The 16,178-nt window shown below is 40.6% G+C and overlaps 1 protein-coding gene across 4 annotated transcripts in view; it reads right to left on the bottom strand.

Moving 5' to 3' along the window:
* ATP6V1A (ATPase H+ transporting V1 subunit A) overlaps positions 1-16,178 on the bottom strand; it is a 176,318-nt gene that overhangs the window by 137,740 nt on the left and 22,400 nt on the right. For 3 of the 4 annotated variants that reach the window (XM_033941981.1, XM_033941978.1, XM_033941979.1), the window contains exon 3: positions 3,075-3,161. In XM_033941981.1, the coding sequence (XP_033797872.1) occupies positions 3,075-3,156 (82 nt within the window). In that variant the 5' untranslated portion in view covers positions 3,157-3,161. Of the gene's footprint in view, positions 1-3,074; positions 3,162-10,023; positions 10,102-16,178 lie in introns of those variants that run through there. The other variant, XM_033941980.1, reaches the window with a different exon arrangement.

The following is a 16,178-nucleotide window of genomic DNA, read 5'->3' as shown; positions in this document are numbered from 1 at the left end:
TTCAGGACCCATCTGTAGTCAATATAACTTACCCAAATATGGAAGGAACTAGGAAACAGAAAGCCTAATCTTGAATTTGAGAATGGTGGTTCCTGCTCTACAATCTCCTACAATCAAAAGTGATGAATCTGAATTCAAACAAAAGATGGATACAGCCTTCAGAAAGCTAACTTACAGAAATAGTATCCTATAAAACCCAAGAGAAAGATTAGATAGAACACTCAGTACTAAAATTTCAGGTTCCAAAAAGACTGCCTGAAGCAGAGATCTTGCTCGATTTCCTCTTCTGAGGAAAATATTCCCTCAAAGAGAAGTGATGAAGCTTCTCTGACCAAGTCCCTTGGAACAAACCAGAAACGGGCTCCTGTCTCTTATGAGTAGTATGGGTCATGAGGTCATCCAGGCTTGTCTGACAGTCAAAAGAAAAAGACTGAAGGAATGGAACTCACAAGGGGAAATACTGCATCCTCCACAAACCTGAGCACACAGAGGCTCCAAAATCTAATCTAGGCTACTTTGCAAACCCCCTATGTGCTATGTAGAATGCTCATCTAAGTAGTAGATATGACTGCTTTTTGGAACTCTTTTCATAAAAGGTCTTTGGATTTGATTGCTCTGGGCAACATTGCTGTAGTTTGTGCTGCAGTGATGAATGCTCCTTGGAGGAACAAGGTTCTATGTTTAAATGATTTTTATTATTCCAGCAGTAAGAAGCAAATATAAACAGTAGTACCATTCAGGAAATAACATTTTCAACAATATAATCAGTTCCCCTCCCATCCCCTCCCCAAGAATCCATGGCCAGTCCAACAGCTGAAAGTGGGAATAAAATCTTAAAGATTCAAAAGTCTACTGCGAGCACGCGGTGTGAGGTCCTACCAGAAGTGCTGGAACAAGGTTCTAAAGAAGCTACGTGTAATGGTGAGCTGGTCTGGGAGGAAATGGAATAAAACATGAGATACTGATGATTTTGATTCTTATAAGACAGGGCTCATGCACCAAGGACTACCATATCACAAAGGTAAATTTTTTCTAATATATTTCCCCCACTACTCACTCTTGGGAGCTTTTCAACATTGAATTTTGCAGTTGGTAAAGGTAAAATTCCATCTTTCTAACAATGTTAGCAGTTCATTGCTATAATCATTTCAAAATCTATCTCTGCTTGGAAACAAATCCTAAATGAACTGTGCACTTGCTGGAATGCAAGATCCAAGTGCTCACATTAGCGTAGAATTTAAACCATGTTCACAGGCTAGAGAGAAAAAAAAAAAAAGAGAAGCAACTAACCTTGGATTTCAGTTTGACCAAAGTAACATAAAATCTCACTCTTTTTTGTACAAGTGATGTGAAGCAGTTTTCTCAAAGCACCTGTCATGGGCTACTGATCAATTAATCACTACTACCAATACCAATAAATGTGTTAGGAGTCATCAGGAAAGATTTATAATGCAAAAAGCTACTACTGTCATCTTAACAAAGAGATGTCCTTAATACACATGGTGAAGATTAGACAAATTATACATCATTCTGAGTCACATTCTACTTCTGCTATGACAACATAAACAAGGCTGGTATTAAACATGCTTGGGCCCCAAAGTCCATCTGCAGGTAGAGTCTATTTCAGCTTCAGGCTTGGGATTTAAAACACTCATATTTAGGCAAGCTTAAAGGGCAGTTTAAAGTTATATTTAAAACTTAGCCTAACAAAAATGACATGCTTTCAGTGAGGCAGTAAAGATTAAGGTTAGTGATCATGTCTGTTATTTTATATTATACAAATATAGAAACATGACTGCAGATAAAGGCCGAACGGTCCATTCAGTATGCATTACGAGGACAGTCAAACCTCACTTTGCAAGTAACACAGTTTGCGAGTGTTTTGCAAGACGAGCAAAACACTCTTGCAAATCGTGCCTCACAAACCGAGCGTTGACTCGATTTGCGAGACCCCACCCCTGAGAACCGGCATCACACACCCAAACCCTTACCGTGATCTGGCACCGGCACGCAGCACCAACCCACAGGACGTGCCGGTGCTGGAAGAGCCTGCCTTTTGCCGTTGATCTCTGCTGGACTGGGCCTTGAGCATCCTGTAGGTTGGTGCTGCATGCTGGTGCCAGATTGCAGTAAAGGTTTGGGCTTAGACGGGAGGGCAATGCCGGTTCTCGGAGGAGGGGGCTCACGGGGGGGGGGGGGGTGTGATGCCAGTTCTCAGGGGTGGGGTGGAAGCACAAAAGTGGCCTCAGGGGTGGGGGGGAAGTGAGCAGCGCCGGTGGCCTCATGGGAGGGGGGTGTCTGTTTTGGGATGTGGAACCAATCAAGTGAGTTTCCCTTACTTCCTATGGGGAAACTCACTTTGATATATGAGCACTTTGGTTTATGAGCATGCTTCTGGAATGAATTATGCTCACAAACCAAGGTTCCACTGTATATTCATTCTGATTCACTAACAATTTTAGATCAGACAGAATATAAACATTATAAATAGAATAAATAAATCCCTTGTATCATCAGGGTCCAGAACAAGCACTCTGGTTGTGTCTGTCTAATGCTGGTCCTGAACATGAAGTGGATCACAATATGCATCAAATGAGGTAAAATAGTTGAATTCCGAATCCACTAGCAAATGAGATATAGGGGTAAATATTCAGCCAGCAGTGGTGAGTATTTGCTGACTGCAGGCAGCATTATTCCTAATTTTCAATGTCAGGCCATGTCTAGGCTTCGGCACTGAATATCTGGTTTATGTGGAGCCAACTAACCCAAAACCAGTTAAGTCAATATTCAGAACTTAACTGACTATGGGTTGCCATATAAAAAATAGGATTATGGTTTATGCAATCCAATTTATGTGGTTACCCTGGCCAGTTAAGAGGTGAATACTGACACTTAACAGGTCAAGTGCTGATTCCACCCCCCTCCCTCGGAACCCACCCTCAAAATAGCCATTTACACTTAGCTCTGAACAAGAGATTTAACCAGTCATTGGCTGTTTCTAGTTGGTTAAATAGTTTTGAATATCAACCAGATAATATCCACTATTTTTAACTCTGAAGATAGCTTCTACTTACCAGGTCCTGACACCCCATGGACATATCCGAACTTGCTCTCTCTCTCTTCATCACGGATTTTGGATAACTTGGAGAAATCCATCTTATCTGTCCAAAAATAAAATAATTTTATAATTAGTTTATGTAGGAAAAGTGTAAATACAAATTTACTACAGTAAGAGACTACCAATAATATTATAAAATAATAATAAAAACTGAATATTACCAAAGCCTAACATATAACTAGCAATCTTAGCACACTTCCTAAGCAACCTAACAAAGAAATCAATAATACAGTCAAGTCTCAGTTTATTTATAACATTTTTTTTTTTAGTTCAAAACTTTTTATTGGGAGTTTTGAATAGTACAAAAAAAAAAAAAACAAGTACATAATCGAGAATATCACACTGAGATACATCCATATATAGTATAACAATAGGATTATCACATTATCCCTGAGGAAAGCTAATCATGAAGCAAGAAATAGCACAACAGTGCGAGAGAAAGGAAGAAAGAAGGAAGGAAGAGGTAAGAAAGAAAAAAAAAAAAAAAAAAGGAGGGATATAAAAATCAGAAGGTGGAGTGTGGAATGGTAAATAGCGTACATTAATGAGCCTTTTCAAGATATTTCCAAGGTGAGGTAGGGATCTTAGAGGGAAGATGTGTAATGCAGCGCTTTTCAATAGCATATTGTTCATGTTTATTATACAAACACAGTGAATTCCACCAGAACGTATAGTCCAGATGTGAAGCCGATTTCCAATTCCGAAGGATATGCATAATAGCAATGGCAAACATAGTGTCTATCAGTTTTGTCGAGCAGTCTATGTTGACAAAGCAAGGATGTTGAGAACGTAGCATAACAATGTCAAAGGAAATATTTGATTGACAGGCTGTAACAGACTTAATTGTCTTCCAAATACTGTCCCAGAAAGAATGAACAGCAGAACAATGAAATAGCATATGATCCAAGGTGCCATCAGCGGTCTGACAATGCCAGCAGGTAGGAGCAGGTCTCAGTTTTGCCCTCCACATGCGGTGAGGTGTCCAAATCGCTTGCCACACTCTACACCTACGCCGACGACATCCTTGTCCTTCTCGAAACTGACTCGAATCTCACCAACCTCTCTGAAAACATCTCAACCTGCATAACTAATCTCCAATCCTGGGCTCTCTCCGTTCAGATGAAACTAAATGAGACCAAAACAAAACTTCTCTGGCTTGGCCCAAAATTGGATCACCTACCCTCCTTCATCCCTCTTTCCTCGGGCTCCAATCTACAGCTTGAGCACTCTAGCAAAGTTCTGGGAATCACCATTGACTCTACATTGTCCTTTAACGACCACATCAACTCCCTAGTAAAAAAATGCTTTTTCAATCTTCATATGTTAAGGAAAATCAGATCCTGCTTTCACCAGCATCATTTTGCTGTCCTTGTCCAATCCATCATTCTCTCCAGACTTGACTACTGCAATTCCATCTACCTAAGCCTAACAAAGAAAAATCTTACCAGACTCCAACGGATTCAGAACACCGCAGCTAAACTAATCTTCACAAAAGGCAAATTCGACCATGTCTCCCCGCTTCTACCTAAGCTTCACTGGCTCCCAGTCTTCCTCAGGGTTCGTTACAAATGTGCCTGTCTTACCTTCAAATCTCTTCACGGCATCCTTCCCCCCCTCTTTCCTTTATCTTGGCTCTCGAACACTCATTCCACCAGATCCACTCAGAAATTCAAACTATCCTTCCCTTCTCTAAATGGCATCTCTCATACAGGAAAGCTCGGAACATCCCTCCTCTTTAGGATCACCGAGCTATGGAACAGCTTTACTGCCCACCTCCGGTGTACGACCTCCCTCCAACACTTCAGAAAACATCTGAAAACCTGGCTTTTCGCCAAAATGTAACTTCCCCCTCCCTTCCCCCCTCACCTTCCTACTTACCAAACCCTCCTCCCTTCCATTGGAGTTCCTTTCTTTGTTTTTAATTCCTGTAAACCGTGTCGAGCTCCACTTCTGTGGAGATGACGCGGTATATAAACTTAAGGCTTAGTTTAGTTTAGTTTAGTTTAAAATAAAGGGATTGGGAAACCCTGGAGGACAGTAGTGGGCGATTAGTTCTCGTCCAGTAAAGGGACCAGTTAATGTTCAAAAAAGATTATGATAGCGTCGATTTCCAGTGAGTCATATCTTGACATGAGAAAGTGTATTTATAGTCTCTCATAATGTTGTAGAACAGAGAAACCGCTTTCCCTCCACATAGCGCCATATTGTTCCAATATTGAAGTGAGGATATGGAAGAAGGAGGCGTCAAGGAGGAAAGCACAGATGATATGGTCGAAGTCAAAATCAATCACTGAGAATAAGTATTCGCAAGGGGAGGAAACTGAGCACAAAAGGAGGCATAAGTCATTAACTTGTTATTATACAGGAGTTGATCTACAAACCAAAGACCTGTCTTTTGACATTTTTTCCAAAAAAACATTTTACCATTATGTTTTAATCTGGGATTGTTCCAAATAGACATTGTTGTAGTACTAGATAATGGAGAGTCTGTCATGGCATCCAGGCGACATACAGCCCGTTGAGTTGCACTCAATAAACCATATTTCTTCAAGGGGGTAGGGATAAACATGGTACAGAAAGAATGTAAGGGAAACGGATGACATATATGAATTTCCAGTTCCAACCAAGGAGGTAGATCCAAGGGGAAGTGATCCTGTATCCAATGAGCTCCATATTTAGCCAATGAGGCCAAATAGTAGAGGTGAAAATCAGGTAAGTTCATACCCCCTCATTCCTTTGAGGCACGTAATTTGGCGAGAGCAATTCGGGGTTGTTTATTATTCCAGAGAAAGCGCAGTATGTTCCTATCAATCCAAGAGAAGATCGATTGTTTACATAGTGATGGTAACATGGATAAAATATAATTGATTCGAGGCATAAGATTCATCTTAATCGAAGCTAGGCGACCCCACCATGACAAATACAGGGGGGACCAGGTGGTCAGAGTTTGTTGAATGAGAGATTTAATCTTAGCAATATTAAGGTCCATAATAAGGGAAGGATCCTTGTGTATCAAAATGCCCAAATACTTGAATGGTGAGGTAGCCCAATGAAACGGAAGGTGAGCTAGATCCGTCAGGGAAATGAAATCATTCAATGGAAAAAGTTCTGATTTTTCCCAATTAACTAAGTATCTAGATAGGAATGAATATTCTTTAATAATATTAACAAGAGCTGGGAGAGAAGATGAGGGATTGCGAATGAATAGAAGGACATCATCGGCATACGCCGCTAATTTGATTTGTCGATGAATGGATGGGATACCTTCAATGTGAGTGGATTGCCGTATGGCTAAAAGGAGGGGTTCTAAGGCGAGGTTGAACAATAGTGGGGAGAGGGGACAACCCTGTCTAGAACCACGATGTAAAAACATTTATAACATTTTTAATCTGCCTTTATTCAAGGCGGCTCATATACAGAGGCATACCTCAACTCGCACTGGCTTTCAATTCAGGAAAGAATACTATTTAAATTCTACTGTATACTATTTAAAACTATAAACGGAAACAGCCCAACCTACCTGAAGAATCGCCTCATCCACACTACCTCAACCAGAAATAGAAAAACACACGCTCCATTCACTCACCCTCCAATCAAAGAAGTTAAACGAAAAAAACTATACAGTGGCCTCCTAGCCACTCAAGCAGCAAAACTAGATAACCAAATATCCAATCTACTGATAACAACCCCAGACTAAAAAATGTTCAGAAAAGAAATAAAGACCATACTCTTCAAGAAATCCCTGAAAAAGTCTTAACACCACGAATACCTTCCTTCTTCCCGACTCACCGATACTACCTGATCTATTCTTTATCTTCACTAGAAATGATCAGTGATCTTCTTTTGTAACCCTCCTTCTATAACTCTTTTGTAATCCGCCTTGAACCGCAAGGTAATGGCGGAATAGAAATCTCTAATGTAATGTAATATTACATACATATTTCAGGACTTGTACAATATAAAGATCCTCTACATCAGGAAAAAATCATAAGATTATACCATCTTAACCTATAAATTACATCTCAACTGCTCATCTACTACATTACTTCAATCAAGCAGCAGAAATCTAATAACCTGCAAAAAAGATGATATTCAGAAAGTAAAAAATTAACTGAAGAAGCAGAATATTAGCTTAGAAAAGCTTGAATAAACAAATGGGTCTTGAGCAACTTTCTAAATTGGCTGTACATATTGTAAAACATTCCCCTTTGATGTGTCTAACAACCAGCAAAAGAAAATCGCCAGTGGGGGGAAAAAAAGTTCCCCGAAGCACCAGCGGCAGCATCCTGAGCCGCAAATCTTCCCTCCCTCTCTCAAGCCCCGAAGCAGCTATACCTCGAAGCACCAGCGCAACAGTGGGGTATAATTAAAGATACAAGGGAGGGAGTATGATTTAAGGTACTGGGAAGCACGTGGGGGGATGGGGAATGATTTAAGGTACTAGGGGTGTATGTGGGGGGTATGGGGCCTGCCTGCATGTCACTAGGCCACTAGGCCTGCCTGCTCTGTGCCCTGTCCACTTTGTGCCTTGTCCCAGCCTACCACTAGACCACCAGAGCGGGGGGACAGGGTGCAGAGCCTGGCAAGGAGTGTGGGGTTGGGTGCAGAGCCTGGCAGGGAGAATTTGATTCAGAATGTTTTTTTTCTTGTTTTCCTCTTCTAAATCTTGGGTGTGTCTTATGGTCAGGTGCATCTTATTGAGCGAAAAATACAGTAAATAGATAACATAAATAATGCATAAAATTGGGCACAAAATATAATATACCAAATTCATGAAAATGATTATAAAAAATGGATGAACATGTAAAACAAGTCATGAAATGAAAAACAAAAATGCAACAAATTTGTAATAAACATGCTGTGTCATACTCAGAATATTACATATGGACTTACAGCAGGATATAGCTAAAAAGAGGGTATAATGGAACAGATGTGTTTAAATCAAAAAACTAAGAGCGATATGCCTGTTAACAACTAAGGAAACAAACCAAGGGGTGGAGGCAAAAGTCAAGAGGAGACAACGTAGCTTGTCCAGCTCAATAGTCAAACAGAAATGAAATTGATATTGACCAAAATAAATTATAAAATATAAAGACTTACATTTCCAGTGCCTACTTTTGACTTGGCCATGATTCTCTAAATGGCGCTGTAGCGTGATTGACACACAAATGGCGTCACTTTTGTATGTGACCACCAATAATGGCGCTGTTTGCAGAATTTGTACCTAACTGCTGTTACCACATCCTCCAGCAATGAGTTCCAGAGTTCAATTATTCTTTAGTCAAAAAAAAAAAAAAAATTTCATCTATTCGTTTTAAAAGTATTTCTAATTTCATTGAGGGTCTTCTGGTCTTTGCACTTTTCCAAAGAATGAAAAATTGATTTACTTTTACCCGTTCTATACCATTCAGGATTTTGTAGACCTCAATCATATCCTCAATGGCGTAGTAAAGTGGCACCAGGTGCCATCTTCACAGGAGCACCAGCGCCTCTCCGCCCCCCAGCATACCTCTTGAAATGTTTGCTAGTGCAAGCAGCATCTTCTCCCTGTTGCTCAGGCCAGCCTTGGCTCCCTTCTAACATCACTTCCTGGTCGAAGGACCAGGATGTGACATCAGAAGGGAGCAGAGGCTGGTGCAAGCAGCAGTTGGAAGATGCTGCTAGTGCCAGCAAACATTTCAAGAGGTACGTGGGGACACTGTGATGCTGAGCATCAACCTCCCTAGCTATGCCACTGCAAATCACCCCATCCCGCCATCTCTTCTCCAAATTGAAAAGCTCTAAACTCCCTAGCCTTTTCTCATACAAGAAGAGTTCCATCCTCTTTATCATTCTGGTCGCCCTTCTCTGAACTTTTTCCAACATACATGTTGAGCTTCTATAATAAAAAGGAACGTAATATAAACCCATGATGTAAAAAAATAAAAAAAAATTAAATTAAACAGGTGTTTATTGGATAAAACATCAGAAAACCACAACCTTCTCTAGTACTCTCATCCCCACACCTGGCTTGTTTCATACCTTCCATTCACTTTGTGCACCTTTTCTGCCCCGATGACTCTGAAGTGACACAAATATCATGATAAGTACCCTGTAATAGAATCACTAATAAAACCCTAAGCGCGCATGTGCACTCCTACCTGCGTGATCCCTGCCTCCATGATCAGTAGCTCCGTGGCCGGCACAGAAATGTTAGTGCGGGTTCGGCGCATTCGGCGGTTTACTGTGTGCTGGTTGCCCGTGATCAAAAACGGTAGGTGGGAGAAGGGGCACAATAAACAGAGACACACTCACTAAAAGACAGATAGGTAGGAGTGAAAGACACATACAGAAGGGCTACTACTGGACAGGGGGAGCAGGGAAGGGGTACTGCTGGACAGTGGGGAGGTAAAAGGAAGGGAGAAGGGCTACTGCTGGACAGGGGAGCAGGGAAGGGGTGGTGGTGGACAGCCGAGGAGAGAGAAAGAAAGAGAGAGAGAGAGACAGAAAGAAAGAAAGACAGAAAGCGGCCAAGGAGAGAGAGAGAGAGAAAGAAAGAAAGACAGACACATCTATTCTAGCACCCGTTAATGTAACGGGCTTAAAGACTAGTCAGTGCCATAAAAACAGATGTACTGATTTTTTGTTGCTCAAGAAATCCCTAATTAGCTAGAAAATGAACACCTAAGTTTACAATTTATCATCAACAACTAAGCACAGAAGCCCAATTCTAAAACAAAATAGAAACAGCAACAAAACACACACACACACTAGTATGGCGCAATTTTGCCAAATGTGAATTTAGAAGTTCCATAGCCACAGAGGTTAATTATATGAGAAGCTTGGAAACAGAAATAAATCTACACAATATTTGCACCTGAATTAGAAAGCAAATCCATTTCTCACAGATGCAAACTGTCCCTTACCTTGCTTTCTGAGAGGGAAGGAAAAAACAGCACATGCCAAGGCAAGTAAAATGAAATTATAAAACTGCTTCTTCACAAATGCCTCTTCATTCCCCTATGTGTGCTGTACTTAAGTGAGAAAAATTCCAGCTCTGTCAGCTGACAAGCATGATTCATCTGTCTCTAGTTTGCCATCTAGGAGGAACTAAGACATGTTCAGGAAGCTCATTTCTTGCTACTTCTTTCCCCGATTCCAAACACAGTTCACCATGATCAGTAATTAGAAAACCAAAACCTTTATGTTCATAGGAGCCAACTTTTGAAAATGATTAGGGGAGCTGAACTAATGCACAACAAATTTCCTCTCATCCAGAACCCCCCCCCCCCCCCCAACAAAAAACTCCTCTGGTATTGAATGATCAGCCTGTATCTAAACATCAAGAGCAGGGAAGATAAATGTGGACAAATCAAAAGCTAGGTCTTGTCACTCTCTCCTCTCCCTGGCAGCTTGTCAGCATCATAACCATTCAAGCCATTTATAGGATACTTTTCCAACCAATCCCTCTCTTCCATCCGCCTCACTTCATTGGCTCCCCATCCATTTCCGAATACAGTTCAAAAACTCATCTTACTGATTTACAAGTGCCTCAATATATCTCCTCATTATCTCTACTTATGCTCCCCTCCATGAACTCTGTTCGTCAGATAAATCCTCTATCTGTACCCTTCTCCACCACCACCAACTCCAGACTCTGTCCCTTTCTTGCCGCTCCATATGCCTGAACAGGCTGCCAGAGTCAATATGTCATACTCTGTCCCTAACAGTATTCAAATCCAAGCTAAAATCCCACTTTTTTGAAGCTGCTTTCAACTCTTAACTCCCACTCAGTGTCAAATCCATCGTATCAAGTTTCAAGTTTATTCGAAATTTGATGAATCGCTTATACATAAAATACTAAGCGATGTACATTAAAATCCAAATTTGAATGTACGATAAAATACAAAATAATGATAACAAATAAAATACTAAGCGAATTACTATAAAATCCAAATTTGAACATATGTTAAGATACAAGGTAATAATAATAATAAATAAATAAATAAAAAAGGGGGTTTGACCTACAGACCAACAGACTCAACTGGATGGAAGGGAAGAGGGATTCAGGTTACAATATTAATCATTTTAAAAAGAGAGAAACATGAAAGGAGAAAACATTAGGAGGGGTAGTTTTTTTGTTTTTTTTGTTTTTTTAGGACTGCTGCACTGCAATTATTCCATATAGGAGGTAAACGCATCTTTAAACAGAAGGGTTTTTAAATTAGTTTTGAAACGGCTAATATCTTTTTTGTCTCTAATATATTGGGGGAGAGAATTCCAGGTTTGAGGGGCAACTACTGAAAATATATCGTATCGTCTTGTGCCGATCACTTTCAAAGAAGGAACTACCAAAAGACCTTGGCTTGATGAGTGAAGGGAGCGAGAAGAGTTGTATGGAATGAGTACCCTGTTTATGAATTGCGGTTCGTTTGTGGATAAAGTTTTAAATACCAAACGTAAAATTATGAAGATGATGCGATGATTGATGGGAAGCCAATGTGAGGCAATCAGAAAGGGGGATACATGGTTGTATTTTTTACCGTTGTGAATTAATTTAACGGCAAGATTTTGAATAATCTGCAGCCGTTTCTTTTCTTTTTGGGTAATGTTTAGTAGTAATGAGTTACAATAGTCTAGCTTAGAGATGATAAGTGAGTGTATAAGTATATTAAGGGATTTTGGTTCCAAGAACTTAGAGATGGAACGGATTTGACGTATGCGATAAAAGCAGGATTTGACTATGCTATCTATGTGCTCATGATAAGAGAGATTTTCATCAATAATGACTCCTAATAATTTTAATGATGAAACAATGTTAATAGGAGTGTTATTGATGTTGAAAGTAGAGCACAACTGTATTCCTTGTTTGTGTGAAAAGAGCATGGCTTTTGTTTTATTAATGTTTAATGATAATCTATTGGAATTCAACCAATTTTTGATTGTTTCTAATTTCTGATTAATCTGATGTATCATTCCTTCTGCTAGAAACTCCCCCACCCTGAGATGTCCTGTCTGTCTGTCCATCCAAATTAGAGTGTAAGCTCTTTAGAGAAGGGACCTTCTATTGAATGTTATATGTACAGAGATGCGTACGTCTTTAATGTAATGTAATGTAATTTATTTCTTATATACCGCTACATCCGTTAGGTTCTAAGCGGTTTACAGAAAATATACATTAAGATTAGAAATAAGAAAGGTACTTGGAAAATTCCCTTACTGTCCCGAAGGCTCACAATCTAACTAAAGTACTTGGAGGGTAATAGTGAAGTGAAAAGTAGAGTTAGAGGAAAAATAAAAATAAAATAAACATTTTAAAAAGACAGCATTGATCTAAATACTTTGGAAGGTAGAAGAGAGGAGAGAAAGGAATAGAAGCAGAATGGGTCAGCGTCAGTGATGAAGTGGAGCAAGTAAGTTTTAAGCGCTATAAAATGATAAATAGTAGTAGTAGCCTGCACAATTTTTTTTTTTCATTTTCCCTTCATTTCTTCTTTCTCCTCCTTGTACTATTCCCCCCCCCCACACCCTCTATACTTTTAATTTTTTTTCCTCTTGCACATAGGATTACCATATGTTTCCAGAAAAAGGAGAACAGATTGAGACATCTGGATTTTATTTCCCTTGCTTTCAATGGAAGTAAAACCCGGATGTCTCAATCTGTCCTTCTTTTTCTGGAAACATATGGTAACCCTACCTGCACAGGCATAATTTGATGTTTTATATTTAGGGGCAAGGAACTTAATAGCTCTTTGATCTACTCCATAAATCTTTTTAGCCTGTTCTGCTTCTCATTTTCCTTTGACCAAGTCTTCTGTTTCCCTCTGCTCCCCAGCAAGCTCCAATTAATGTTTCCTTAGCCAGTTGCCATTCTAAGCAGGTTAGGCTCACTCACCCCTTTACAGATTCCCACTTCTCACTTTATTCTACATGTGAAATTTCCTTTTGTTTGTATATTTAACTTATTTTCAATTTGTGACTTCCCATTGACCATAAGCTTGGATAATACCCTGCTCTGCTTAGCTTCAGGCACATTTCTGTTTTCTGGGACTGGTTCCCCATCCCTCTCTGCACTGTAGCACTTCCTTTGGCACTTACAGATTCCAGGCATATGACCACCTTTCTGCCTGAACACATTAGATTCTTTGCCACATGCTCATCCTGAGCTCTGGAAGATTACATGCTGAGTGGGAGAACGTGTTCTAGCAGTCCTGAGCATAGGAGCATACATTTATGAGTAAATCATTTTTAGTAGAAACCACAAATATACAGATACAACCAGTTTATAAAATACCAAACCCCACCACCCCCCTACCCCCCAAAAAAAAGAGAACTAGGATGCGAGATGAGCAGAAACTGCGCAAGTACAGTGGAGGAGCATACATTTATAACTAAGCCACTGCATACTGGGCTGCCTGGAGTATATTTCTCCTGTGGCCAAGGAATGACAGTCCAACTCAAGGAGCCAAGTTAAAAACTGGGAGTCGGTTCCAGAATTTTATCAAAAGCAAATAAGGAAGCAATAATTCAGTAATTAAGCAAGAAGAAAGTCAGGGAACCAAATGAGGAAACACACATAGTTTGTAAGATATCTCCCTTCTCCCCCACCCTCAACACTGCCAATGGTCTCCTACTACTACTACCACTACTATTTAATTAATTCTAGCACTACCAGATGTATGTAGCGCTGTACAAAGCCACAAAGGCGACAGTCCCTGCTCGAAAGAGCTTACAATCTAAACAGACAAGACAGACAAACAGGATGCCATGGATACAGTTAAGGGGAAATCTGCTGGCTGGGTTGGTGAGTAGTGGGGAGTAGGGTTATGGATTGAAGACTATATCAAAAAGGTGGGTTTTCAGTCTGCTTTTAAACAAGGGAAGGGGCTTGGCAGACCAACTCAAGTAATTTATTCCAGGCAGAGGGGGCAGCTAGATGAAAGGAACAAAGTCTGAAATTGGCAGTGGAGGAGAAAGATACAGCTAAGAGTGACTTATCTGAGGAACAAAGTTCTCTGGGAAGTATATAAGGAGAAAGAAGAGAGGAGAATATTGAGGCGCAGCAGAATGAACACACTTGTAGGTCAGCAATAGGAGCTTGAATTATATGTTAAGATGGTTTACCTGAATGTAGCGAGGTTGGTAGATGATGAGTCATGCAGCAGAGTTTTGCACAGATTGCAGGGGGGAAGAGGTGATACTGCGGGAGACCAGTTAGAAGTAGATTAAAGTAATCTAAGTGAGAGGTTACGAGAGTGTGGACAATGGTCCAGGTAGGGTGCTCAGAGAGGAAGGGGCAAATTTTGGTGATGTTATAGAGACAGAAGTGATAGGCCTTAGCAGTTTGTTGGATGTGCGTAGAAAATGAGAGGTTAGACTCAAAGAAGACTCCAAGGTTGCAAGCAGAGGAAACTGGAATGATGACACATTATTTACTGATATGGAGAAAGAGGAGGAGGAGGAGCAGAAGATTTAGGAGGAAAGAGGAGCAGCTCAGTTTCAGATGACAGCAGGACATCAAGGCAACAATGTCAGCCAAACAGGCAGAAACTTTTTCTTGGACTTTAGGTGAAATTTCAGGTGTAGAGAGTCATCAGCATATAGGTTATAGTGGAAGCCAAGAAAGGAGATCAGGGCGCCGAGGGAAGAGGTATAGAGGTCCTAAGACAGAACCCTAGGGTATGTCAACTGCTAGTGGGATAGCAGCAGAAGAGGACCCACTAACACATACACTAATGGTGCAATGGGAGAGGTAGGAGGCAAACCAGGAGAGGACTTATTTTCGCAATCCAAGCAAGGATAGCGTATCAAAGAGTAAACTGTGATTAACAGTATCAAAGCCAGCAGACAAGGTCAAGAAGGATGAGGATTGAGTAAAGGCCCTTAGATCTAGCCATGAACAAATCACTGCAGACTTTGGTGAGGGCAGTCTCTGTGGAGCGTTGGGGGCGAAAGCCAAATTGTAGAGGATCAAGAATCTGTTGAGTTGAAAGCACGCTAGAGTAGCTTGGATAGAAATGGAAGAAGAGAGACAGGGCAATAGTTGAACGGACAGGTGGGGTCTAGCGAGGGTTTTTTGAGAAGCGGTTTAACTACCGCATGTTTGATGGCAGTGGAAATGGATAGGTTGAGAATATGTGAGATGGGGTCAAGTAGAAGTGTGGAAATAGGGACTGAGGGGCATATAGTAGGCTCGACTGAAGACAGATGTTGTGCAGTTTCTTCCTCTGTCAGTCAGATGCAGGGGGGAGGGCCTAGATGTGGACAGCAAGAGAGATGAGGGATAGAGAGAAGATCTGCTGTCCTCCCCGAGTGCTTGCTTGGGAGGGGCTACAGTCTGCCAGTCAGAGGCAGCAGGGGGAGGGCTGCTGTTGTGCTACTTATGCTGCTGCTGTTGTGCTACTTGTATAAGCTCACACAGCCCAGTGCCCCTACCATTTCTACATTCTTTGGGATGTAACGGAAGAACAATATTTTTAATTTTTGTGAGGAATGGAACAGTGCTACTGTCTGTTCTCCCTCAGTTCGAAGCATAGCTCCTCTCAATATCAGTCAAAAATAAAGAAAAGGGCAAATAACTCAACCCAAGTACTAATATTGAGTGACTAAAAAAGGATATGGCAACTGTTATAGAATGACTATTCATAACAGTTGCCTCTCAATATCAGAGCTGCCAAGAGAAAGTAAGCTTTAAAGGGGGAAATTTCAGTTCATTATTCTATGCTTGCACATTCTCCTCTCCTTTTCCCATCCTTCCAATAAAATACATCACCTACCCCAATAACCGCAAGGTTGAAAGAAAAGAATAGACACCAGCAACTAACCAAAATGTACACAGTACAATTAGTAATATTATATCTCTCACCCACTTGGGGAGATTTTTATGCCCATGTTTATAATCTTTTCGTTGCTTGTCCTTTTTTTTCCTTCCTAGTTTCGCCTTTCCTTCCACAGAACTGGTGTTTATGCCTATGTTAGAAAACTCACCAAATATCAATACATACTGTACAATACATACTATATATATTTTTAGTAAACCTAGGTTTTTCTGCACTGTAAAAGCATTGGTTCTCACTGAAAA

Source organism: Geotrypetes seraphini, chromosome 4 (assembly GCF_902459505.1).
Source record: "Geotrypetes seraphini chromosome 4, aGeoSer1.1, whole genome shotgun sequence".
Classification (NCBI taxonomy): domain Eukaryota; kingdom Metazoa; phylum Chordata; class Amphibia; order Gymnophiona; family Dermophiidae; genus Geotrypetes; species Geotrypetes seraphini.
This window is presented reverse-complemented; position numbering and strand designations above follow the sequence as displayed.